Source organism: Mirounga leonina, unplaced genomic scaffold (genome assembly GCF_011800145.1).
Source record: "Mirounga leonina isolate KUSES-001 unplaced genomic scaffold, KU_Mleo_1.0 Mir_493, whole genome shotgun sequence".
NCBI classification, from domain to species: domain Eukaryota; kingdom Metazoa; phylum Chordata; class Mammalia; order Carnivora; family Phocidae; genus Mirounga; species Mirounga leonina.
The window spans coordinates 2,497,604-2,508,190 of NW_023270780.1; the positions used below are offsets into that span (position 1 = coordinate 2,497,604).

Below are 10,587 nucleotides of genomic sequence, written 5' to 3' on the forward strand. Positions count from 1 at the left end.
CTTTTTTTTTTTTTCCCTTTTTCTTTTTTTTTTTTAAAGAGCAGCTTCCAGAAGTTATAAGGAGTCTGGAAGGGAAAACAAACTGCCTTCCTCGACTCCCCCAAGACTAGCCACTTTAGAAAATGTCCTCTCTTCCCTAAAACCCGCCCCCACATAGGCAGGGTTTTTCTTTTGGGCAAACCTGCTGCTTGGGAAGGGAAAGGAAGGGAGGTGGCAAAACCTGTTTGAAGGTGAGGTTACCTCCCTTCCATACTTCCTTCCCCCTTGGAGGCGAGAGCAACAACAGTGAGACAGAGAAAAAGAACACAGAAGTGCTGGGGACCTGGGACAACCAGCTCCCAGAAAGCTGCAAGTGTTTAAGGGAGACAGGAAGACATGTGAAGATGGGAACCACGCAAGAAGCGGGAGAAAAGACGTTAGACCTTGGGTAAGTAAGATCTGGCTCGCTTGATTGGAAATAAGCAACGAATAGTCTTGAGGGACTTTCCCACCGTCCAGCTCTGACCAGGGCAAATCTTGGCTTCCTGGAAGAGACGTGACTGCAAGAGAATGAATTTGCAGAGAAGGGGTAGGGTGGCTCTAGGTAGGAAATGGGGAACTGGGGGTTTCAGGATAAATCCCTATCGTTTTGTTTTTAAAGGAAGCTTCTCTATTTTGTGTCAACTGCGCCTGTTGTCTGTTTTCTAACACCCACTCCCCAGAATGGCCCTCTGGAAAGCTGACCTAGAAAGAAATTTAGGTGCAGGTACTCCTTCCCAGCAAATCTGTCTCCCTCCTTACCTTCTTCCCCCACCCCTCCACCTCTGCCATGGTTTTCCCTCACCACTCCCCAGTGTGGTGGAGGAAAGGCAGGCCTGACGAGGTGCCATCTTCCCCAACTCTGCCTGGTGACAGCTGGGCAGGTCTGTCTGGTTCCAGCCAGGTGTAATGTGGAATATCCTTACCCACTCTGTAGGCGGAGCAACGCCACAGAGGTAGATCCGATTAGCTGCACATTCCATCTTCCCTCTGCTCCTAAGCCCCACAGGAGGGTTCATCTGTCTCCAGGAAGTGGTGGATGTGGTAGAAGTATCTGTCCCAGAGACAAGCTCTGACGTCTTTTCCAGTGTCTCCTACATACAGCCCAGTTCCCTTAAGACACTGTCTAGTTGGTCTCATGATCACCCCCTCCCCCTGGGGACTCTTAGGGCCAGGGAGAATGCTGAAGCAGTGGGGCCAGCCGCATCCCTGAGACTTGGGGGACTGGAGCTGAAGGAGGAATGGCAGGACGAAGAATTCCCCAGGTGAGGACTGTGAGGGATGCTCATGAATGGCGGACCGGAAGGATGAATTAGGACTTGAAGGAAGGAGGGGTTCAAAGAAGGCAGAGGGGATAAGATAAGATAAAATCGTGGCGGGGTGGTTGCTGGGTAGCTCAGTCAGTTAAGCCTCTGACTCTTGGTTTCAGTTGATTCCATGATCTCAGAGTCTTGGAATCAAGCCCCGCCTTGGGCTCTGCACTCAGCAGGGAGTCTGCTTCCCCTCTCCCTCTCCCTCTGTGCCTCCTCCCACCAGTCCCTCAGCTCTGGCTCGTGTACTCTCTCTCTCTCTCTCAAATAAATCTTAAAAAAAAAGAATTGTGCCTTGGTGAGAGGATTGATCAACTGATACCTGGCTTGATTCGTTTCACCTGCCTTTCTGCCCCTTTGTAATCTTTCCCCTCTAGGTTTCTTCCTGAAGAAGTGGACCCTTCTGAAGATCCTGACGATCCTGAGAGAGACTCACAGACAGGTAGGCCTCAAGTTCTTGATTCTAGGCCAGTGAAGGGCTGTGCCGCCCTCATCCGTTTGTGGTTCCCCTGCTCTTTCCTCAAATATTCCCTGTGTAAGTTCTTTAGAATTCACCCCATATATCACTACCATATGCAGGAATTCCAGCCTCCCCTGCCAACACACACATACTTTTCTATTCTTTTCTCCTCTCTCCTGACCCCAGGTACTCCCAGCACTTTAGCTTTGTGTGGCCTACGTCCCATGCGTAAGCGTCTTTCTGCCCCAGAGCTGCGACTGAATCTGACTAAGGGGACTGGAGGCGACGGAACTTCTCCCACGTGCTCCGAACCTTCCTCTCCTGATGGCAGTTCTGACCTGGACGTAGATGAAGTGGAGACCCCATCAGACTCAGAGCAGCTGGACAGTGGGCATGAATTTGAATGGGAAGGTGGGAAAGAGACCTGAGGCCTGAGCCAGTACAAGTGGAAGCTAGAGCTGAAGCTCAGGGTGGATTTAATGGGACGAAAGTCAGAAACAATAAGGTGGGGGCCAAGTGGTAAGGTCAGCAAAATTAATTTCCTCAGAACGGAAAGGTCGAGTCTGTAGATCCAATGTGAGAGTAGTCAGTAGAGGGGTGGGGAGGGTCCTTTGTTTAGGAAGCTTTTATTGAGTGACTGTTACATGCTATTACTGGGCGAGAACCGAGTTCTAAGGGTAAGTAAGATCCGTCCTACCCTCAGGGAGTTCTCTGTTTAATAAGAAATTAACACATATACAAATAAGTGTAGTTGAAGATTATGGTCTACATATGTGTAGGGGACGGTCAGCAGGGATATGGACAAGGTCAGTTCTGCCTGAGAGGCATTAGCAAAGACTTCACAGAAGAGGTGATTCTGAGCTGGTCTTTATCAGGTAGCTGGGGAGGCATTCTAGGTAGAAGAAACAACTTGGGTAGGAACAGGGCATGTTGGACATGTTGGGGAATTCAAAGTATTAAGTATTATGATATTAAGGAAAACTTTGTTTCTTCTCTACTCACGACACTTCCGACACCAAATGTATGGATTTTACCCACACCAACCACTTCTCCACTTTTCCAGACATCAACAGGGCATCCTAGAGTTCACCTGTGGTGCTTGACAGGAGTTAGGACAGACCCCACAGGTTAAGGGCTCACCCACAAGATTGCCCTCGACTTCAGACACAAATCACATGTCCAAGTTGTCACCTGAACTTCTGAATCAGAGTGCTGTGTTAAGTTGGCAGGAGTCAAATCATGGAGGTCCTTGCTTCCACACTGAGGAGTTAAGATTTTATCCTGTAGGCAATGAGAAATCACTGAGTGGTTTTAATCAAGGGAGTAACATGATCAGATTTAATGGATCTAAAGAGGTTGGAAACAACTTAAGGTCCGTCAGTAGAGTATTGATTCTAATATGGTGCATCCATGCAATGGAATACTAAATACTAGGCAAGCTTTTTTTTTTTTTTTTTTTTAAGATTTTTATTTTTTAAGTAATCTCTACACCCAACATGGGGCTCAAACTCACAACCCCACCATCAAGGGTCAGTGTCGCACACGCCACCAACTGAGCCAGCCAGGCGCCCCTAGACAACCATTTTTTAAGATGAGGCAGCTGTTTCCATTGCTATGGAAGGATCATGCAGAATTAGTGGGTATAGTATATTGCCATTTGAGTAGGAAAGCTAGGGTAGAAAACAAAGCTTGCTCAAGCTGTGGGGTAGAGGGTGGAATGGAGTAAACAGACTAGAGACAGGGAAACCAGTTAGGTGGCTAGCACTAAGTCCAGGTGAGAAATGCTAAGAACCTGAATCAGGACAGTAGTAGTGGAAAGAATGATAAGAGAATATAATGGAGACATATGGAAGAAGATTTGGGGTCCAGTTGGCTTGAAGGCTGACAGAAGAAAATCTTTGATACCAGTTTTCTCTCTCAGCCAGCTAGATGGATGGAGTCATTCATCCAGAAAGGAAATATGGGAGAGAGGAGGAAGAGAATGAGTTCGAATTACACTTGGGTCTGGTGGCTTGGAGATGACAGAAAGACACAAACTAAAGATGTCCCCTCTAAGCATTTAGGGACATGGGTTAGAGGGGCAAATTTGGAATCATCACCTTACCGGTAGTTATTGAAGACATGGGAGCAGATGAGCTCACCCAAGGAAAGGCGTGGAAAGAAAGAATCTAGAAAAAAACTAATACTGGCAAGGGCCATGGACCTACCATAGTGCAGGGTTACCTCAGGGCCAGTGTCTAGTGAAAAAGTGAGGATCGTGAGTCATAGGAAAGAGAAACCAGCAAGGCACTGGATTAATTGGACAAACTAGGGCTAGAGTCCTAGGAAAAAAAACTGAGGAATGAGCGGTTAGAGCAATCAACTCTAGGAACCTGGGGAAGGTAGAAGATACTGAAGGCATGTACCGTGCCTTATCGAGCCTTCCCCATCCCTCTCTTTCAGATGACCTGCCCCGGGCAGAGGGTCTGGGGGCCAGTGAGGCAGCAGAAACGCTGGGCCGGGGTTGTGTGTGGGATGTGGTTGGAGAAGACGGCCGTCACTGGAGGGTGTTCCGGACAGGACAGCGGGAGCAGCGAGTGGACATGACTGTCATTGAGCTCTACAAGAAAGCCCTCTCTCATGGTGGTAATGGCTCGCATACGTGGAGGGGGAAGAACCGTGACTTCTTGAATCAAATGCCGAAGTTGGAAACTCAGCTCCTGGCTTCAAAATCCTTTCTGTAACTTCCAGAGATCCTCGGAGTCCCTCAGCCTCAACAGATGTACTGTCCTACATAGTTGTGGACTGAATTTTCCCTTTGTCCTCTCCAGGTTACCATGGTGATGGCCTCAACGCTGTTATTGTCTTCACTTCCTGTTACCTACCGAGCAGCAGCATCCCCAACTATCCTTATGTCATGGAGCACTTGTTCAGGTGAGGTGGAAGCCCTGAGGGGCTTCAGGGGGATGTTAGGGAGGGAAAAGGGAAAAAAAAACAACCCTGGGGCGCCTGGGTGCCTCAGTCGGTTGAGCGTCTGCCTTTGGCTCAGGTCGTGATCCCGGGATCCTGGGATCGAGCCCCACGTCGTCAGGCTCCCTGCTCAGTGGAGATCCTGCTTCTCCCTCTGCCTCTGCCGTGCCCCTGCTTGTGTTCCCCCACCCCCGTCAAATAAATAAAAAAAATTTTTTTTTAAGATTTTATTTATTTATTTGACAGAGAGAGACACAGCAAGAGAGGGAACACAAGCAAGGGGAGTGGGAGAGGGAGAAGCAGGCTTCCCGCTGAGCAGGGAGCCCGATGCGGGGCTCGATCCCAGGACCCTGGGATCATGACCTGAGCCGAAGGCAGACACTTAACGACTGAGCCACCCAGGCGCCCCAAATAAATAAAATCTTAAAAAAAAGGAAAAAAGAACCCCCTGCACGATCAGCAGCTGACTGCAGAGTCTACAATAATGTCCCTCTCGCTCCCCACAACCCCAAGCGTGTACCTCCCTTGACAGTTGTGTCTCCCCCCAGGTATATGGTGGGAACTCTGGAGCTGCTGGTCGCTGAAAATTATCTGCTTGTTCACTTGAGTGGAGGCACAAGTAGGGCCCAGGTCCCACCTCTGGGCTGGATGCGCCAGTGTTACCACACTCTGGACCGGCGGTGAGCCACGAGGACAGGATGGCTGCAGCTCCCGCTGCGCTTTCTCTTTCCCTGTTTCCATTCTTTCCTCTTCCATTTTAGTCCCTTCTTCTTTTCCTTCTCCCTCTACAACCCTTACCAGGCCTCTCCTGTCTTCTGAACTCGCAGAGTCAGGGAAATCTGGTTTCAGATCTTGCCTCTGTCATTTACCTGCTCTATCATTTACCTTGGGCAAGTCACTTAACCTCCCTGGGGCTCAGTTTCCTTCTCTGCAAGATGGCAATGATGATACCTTTGCCAATGGCCATGGTGAAAACCCAATAAATCGGTGTGGCGTGTTGCCGGCCACATAGAAGGTACCCCTTCCTCTCCTCCCCGTCTCGCCATTTAGTTTACTGCCCAGGCCGCCATCGTATGCTGCTCTCCGCCTTCATCCCTGACCCTTATGGCTTTGCTCCCCGCGATGTTCCTTTTCCCTTTTTCTTTCCCCCATCTTCCCTTTGCTCACTTTTCTAGCTCATTCTTTTTTGTTTTTGTCCCGGTCGTGGGGGGCATGGGAAAAGGAGTAGCCAAGAATTTATGTGAGGGTAGGGCACAGGAGGGAGATGGGGCAGAGGGATTCTGGCAAGGGAGTTGCCTAAAAATGAGGAGCATGAAGGGCTAAACACAATGGGTGGAGCTCAGATTACAGGCCAAGTTGTGGGGACTAGACCCAACTGCCAGAGAAATCTAGAAACTGCAGATGTGAAGGAAGTTAAAGCACAGAACATAGCTCCACCTGATCATCTGGCATGAAGGTGGAAGAAGAATAGAATGATCTCCTTCCTATTCTGCAGGCTCCGGAAAAACCTGCGCGCCCTGGTGGTTGTCCACGCCACCTGGTACGTGAAGGCATTCCTGGCACTGCTTCGGCCCTTCATCAGGTACCAGCTCTGAGGCCAAGGACCTCCCTGCCCCCATGTTCCAAATCAAGATTAAGAAGATTTTGCCCCACCCTGGCTCTTTCTAGCCTTAACCATGCTCTGCTTGCCACATTTCCCTTTGTAAGGGTCTCCAGGAACCCTCTTCCCAGTAACTTGGTTTATCCTCTCTTTTCAGTTCCAAGTTCACACGAAAGATCCGTTTTCTGAACAGCCTGGGAGAGCTGGCCCAGCTCATCTCCTTGGATCAGGTTCACATCCCTGAAGCTGTCAGACAGTGAGTCCCGAGCTTAAGGAGGGAAGTTTGGGGTGGGATGTATAAAGCCAGTTCCTGCTTTCTTAATGCCTTGGGGGAGATGAAGAGGAACTAAAAGATAGAGGCCCTGCTTCCACATGCTTCGGTATATCTGGGAAAACTGCACCCACCCAGAGAAGAAATTAAGGCCTGCATCCAACAAGAACAAATGAAAAAAAACTATACATATAAGTGCTGAGGCATCAGAGAATAAACGAATATTCACAGCACAGAACTTAGAGGAGATTGGGATCAGCCATAGAAGTTAGGAAGTCAAGAAGGGCAGTGAAGAGAAAATACCCAGTGGGGAGGTACTAGGGAACAAAGGAGCCTGATGACCACCAGCTCAAGCACCCAATCTTCAGACTCTTCCAATTCTTTGGCTTCTCTCCCAGACCAGTGAGTAAAACCTAGGTCCTGCTCCTGAACCATTTTTTTGTTTTTCTCTCCTAGGCTGGACCGGGATCTCCATGGCTCAGGAGGGACCTAGAGGAAGACAGGAACCAAGGGCCTTAGAACCAAGCAAAGCTTGATCTGCCTATGCCCTAACCCTGAAACATCTGGGCTGTTCCCTCAACCATCTCATCCTCAACCCCAGTACCACTGGACCTTCACGTTTCACTGGGGTGTCATTCCTCTCATGACCCTGCCTTCGAAGCAGGGCTCCAAGGTCCGGAACCTGATCTGCCTGGTGATCATCATTTCAGCTAGAGGGGTGCATGTAGCAGCATCTTGTGCAGGAAAGGGGAAGGCTGTGGGTTTTGGTCCTGCTTCAGCTGCAGAACCTTGGGCAAATAACTGCCTCTCTCTGAGTGTCCTTTTCCTCCCCTGTAAATGAAGGTGCTAAGACCCTTTCCACCTGGGGCATTCTAGCAGTCTGTGAAGCTCGGTGAGAGGTGGAGGGGAGGGCAGGGCTTAACTGACCACGCAGCCTGCTGGGAACCAGGAGTCAGCTCCCTAAATCTTGAAGAACCGCGGTTTCCTTCTTTGTCACAGCTGCTGCCTGTGAGTCTGGGAAGGAGTGCTTTCAAAACTTGTACTTTTGTCCTCTTGAGTCAAATCAGATCTGTAGCGGTTAATAAACTGCGATGCGAGATTTAAGCCCTGCTCCGAGGAAGTGCCCTATTTGCCCGGGCCCCTTACATCACAATGCGTCCGTCGGTTCTGGCACGGAGTTCTGGACGCAGTGGTTCCTAAGCTGAAAGAGCTCAGCCCCCGGGGCTGCTCCGCGAGGGCCTGGGGGAGGGGCGTGGCGCGCGCGTAGGAGTCCCCCTCCCCCCGCCCTCCGCGGGCCGCGGTTCAAACGACCCGCCAGGTCGAGAGCGGAAGGGAGGGAGAGCAGGTAGGAGTCCCGGCCTCCCTCGCTGGCCTCCCACTCAGCCGCACACCGGCCGGCCCCATGGTCCCCGCCGCCGGCGCGCTGCTCTGGGCCCTGCTGCTGAGTCTGGGACCCCGGGCGGCGGGGGCCCAAGGCCTGACTTCCGCCGAGACGCAGCCGGCCAGTTTACGCTTCGGGGTCCCCATGTCCCGCCACCCCCCGACCACCCTCCGGACCGGTGGTCCCAGGAGGATGAAGGTAACAATAGAGGATGAGGATGACGTCGGGGCCAGTGCCGACCGCCTGGCCGGCCCGGCTGCTGCGGAGCTCTTGGCCTCCACAGTGGCCACAGGCGTCAGCAAGTCGATTGTGTCGGCCGAGGAGGATGAGTCTTTGGAAGAGGGGGTTGTGATTAACGCCAGAAAGAATAACATCACTGCAGCGTCTCTCAGCAGGAGTTACAACACAGCGAGGGTGCCCAGCTCAAGGTTTAAAGCAAATACCCAGGAGCCTGAGATCAGGATGTCTTCAGACCTGCCGACCAAAAGCTGGCAGTCTACTGGGGACATAATGCACCCTGACAATACCTTGAGCCAGTGGTCAACAGCAGGGTCCACCCCAAACCGGTGGCAACAGCCCTCATACACAGCGCTACCACCTCCGGAGGATCTGCGGCTGGTGCTGATGCCCTGGGGCCCGTGGCATTGCCACTGCAAGTCGGGCACCATGAGCCGGACCCGGGCCGGGCAGCTGCAGGGCCTTTCTGGGCGCCTTCGTGTTGGCGCGCTGAGCCAGCTGCGCACAGAGCACCGGCCTTGTACCTACCAGAAGTGCCCCTGCAACCGGCTTCGGGAGGAGTGCCCTCTGGACTCGGATCTCTGCTCTGACACCCGCTGTACCACTCAGACCACCCCCACCAGTACCACCACCACCACCACCACCACCACCACCACCACCACCACCACCACCACTCCCATACCCCCCCTCAGCTCTAGAATCAGACCCACCCCCTTCCTCTTCTTTGGCCCCAGCCGCAGCCCCAGTCCAGCCCTTGCTTTCTGGAGACGGGTCAGGATCGGACTGGAGGATATCTGGAACAGTCTGTCTGCAGTGTTCACAGACATGCAACCAGTAAGTGTTTGCATGAGGTGTTACTTACCTCGTTTGGTCACTGATGCATAATATACTGGTTACATCGTTAGCCACTGAGTCCACCTATTTCTTGAGCCACTGCTGGTTGGTTAATGGGCAATGTGTATCATTGGTCATGGGAGGATTATTGCCCAAATTGTGAAGATTAGAGATATATCAACAATGCTTGATGCAGATAATAGATATGGAAGATATTAATAGTTCTCAGTTTATTAATGCAATTTAATAGTAACAGCCAAGGGCGCCTGGGTGGCTCAGTTGGTTAAGCGACTGCCTTCGGCTCAGGTCATGATCCTGGAGTCCCGGGATCGAGTCCCGCATCGGGCTCCCTGCTCGGCGGGGAGTCTGCTTCTCCCTCTGCCTCTGACCCTCCCCCCTCTCATGCTCTCTCTCATTCTCTCTCTCTCAAATAAATAAATAAAATCTTTAAAAAAAAAAAATAGTAACAGCCAATATTTGAGGTCTTACTATGTGCACTTGACCTGGATCAATCCTCACAATACTGTGAGGTATAATTATCCCCACTTCACAGGTGAAGGAACAGGGATTTACAAAGCTAGTAAATGACAGTCACAACAGGATTGGTTGACCCTAGTGCTGATGCCCCTAACCACCACTATCGCAAAGAACCCCTGGGATTATCTCCAGCAATTTAAGAATTCTTCGGGAAGGATAGTCCTCTGCTTTACCAAATGAACTACCAAAGGCTCTGACTGGATAAAATATTCTCAATTGACAGGATTTCAGGAACTTTGGGGAGAAGGGAAGGACGATAAAATAGTATATGTGGTCTGTCATTTTGCCAGTTTTTGTCTTTCTCCTTGGGTATCCAATACCGTTCAGTATAAAAAAGCAGCATAAACAGGGGTCAGTGGTGTTGAAGGAATGAGGGCTTCTGGGGAGGGAGATGAAGCAAGGAAGGGAAAATATAGATGTAGTTATAATATTTCCCCTTTTTCTATTTTGTTTCCTTACCCAGATAGAGAGAAACCGCAGGTAATGGACACTTCATCCACAACAGAAGGTGTCAGCATCTCAACCTTTCCACCCTTTTTGATCCCAGCACCCATTGGATATTTTTAGTACAGAAAAACAAAACTAGAAAAAAAAAATGTTTGGTCTTGTGTCTTTTTACAGAGGTATCTGAGGGTGGAGACCAGAAATCTCTTGAACCTTAAAACTGAACTGTGTAACCAGCAGCATCGGGCCTGATCCCTTCCCTTGCCCCCAGCGTATTTTATACTCTCCCCCGCACCCCAGGATAAAATGTTGATGTTGCTCCTCTTCTTCACTTGCAAAGTTGTTTTTAAATAAGTGATTCTTTAAAGACTTGAAAAATCTCAGAAGAATGCCAAGAGGAGGGAACAGGAAGAACAGGGAGTTGAACCCCTGAAAGATGGTGGTCTTCTCCTTGCCTCCACAATACTTGGCCTTCTCTCCTTGCAAAGGGTGATGTTGGCACAAAATTCCATGTCAGCTACTTTTTAGCAGTTACCTTCATCAACC

The 10,587-nt window shown here is 50.5% G+C and overlaps 2 protein-coding genes across 2 annotated transcripts; both read left to right on the top strand.

Moving 5' to 3' along the window:
- Positions 1–122: 122 nt before the first annotated feature.
- On the top strand, positions 123–7,145 carry BNIPL (BCL2 interacting protein like). The gene is made up of 10 exons (XM_034989974.1): positions 123–427; positions 1,188–1,283; positions 1,706–1,770; positions 1,975–2,199; positions 4,231–4,413; positions 4,599–4,701; positions 5,286–5,417; positions 6,233–6,319; positions 6,495–6,593; positions 7,065–7,145. Exons 1-10 carry the CDS (start codon positions 384–386, stop codon positions 7,099–7,101), a joined length of 1,071 nt encoding a protein of 356 aa, XP_034845865.1. The 5' UTR covers positions 123–383; the 3' UTR covers positions 7,102–7,145.
- A 792-nt stretch (positions 7,146–7,937) lies between these two features.
- CUNH1orf56 (chromosome unknown C1orf56 homolog) lies at positions 7,938–10,282 on the top strand. Its single transcript, XM_034989976.1, has 2 exons — positions 7,938–9,060; positions 10,061–10,282. The coding sequence occupies exons 1-2, from the start codon at positions 8,011–8,013 to the stop codon at positions 10,079–10,081; spliced, it is 1,071 nt and encodes a 356-aa protein (XP_034845867.1). The 5' UTR covers positions 7,938–8,010; the 3' UTR covers positions 10,082–10,282.
- Positions 10,283–10,587: the final 305 nt, after the last annotated feature.

Bases quoted from the DNA above. Each gene is read 5' to 3' on its own strand.
- CUNH1orf56 (XM_034989976.1), top strand. From the start codon at position 8,011: ATGGTCCCCGCCGCCGGCGCGCTGCTCTGGGCCCTGCTGCTGAGTCTG. The intron at 9,061-10,060 runs GTAAGTGTTTGC...TTCCTTACCCAG, and splicing joins TGTTCACAGACATGCAACCA to ATAGAGAGAAACCGCAGGTA.
- BNIPL (XM_034989974.1), top strand. From the start codon at position 384: ATGGGAACCACGCAAGAAGCGGGAGAAAAGACGTTAGACCTTGG. The intron at 1,771-1,974 runs GTAGGCCTCAAG...TCCTGACCCCAG, and splicing joins TGAGAGAGACTCACAGACAG to GTACTCCCAGCACTTTAGCT. The intron at 2,200-4,230 runs GTGGGAAAGAGA...CCTCTCTTTCAG, and splicing joins GCATGAATTTGAATGGGAAG to ATGACCTGCCCCGGGCAGAG.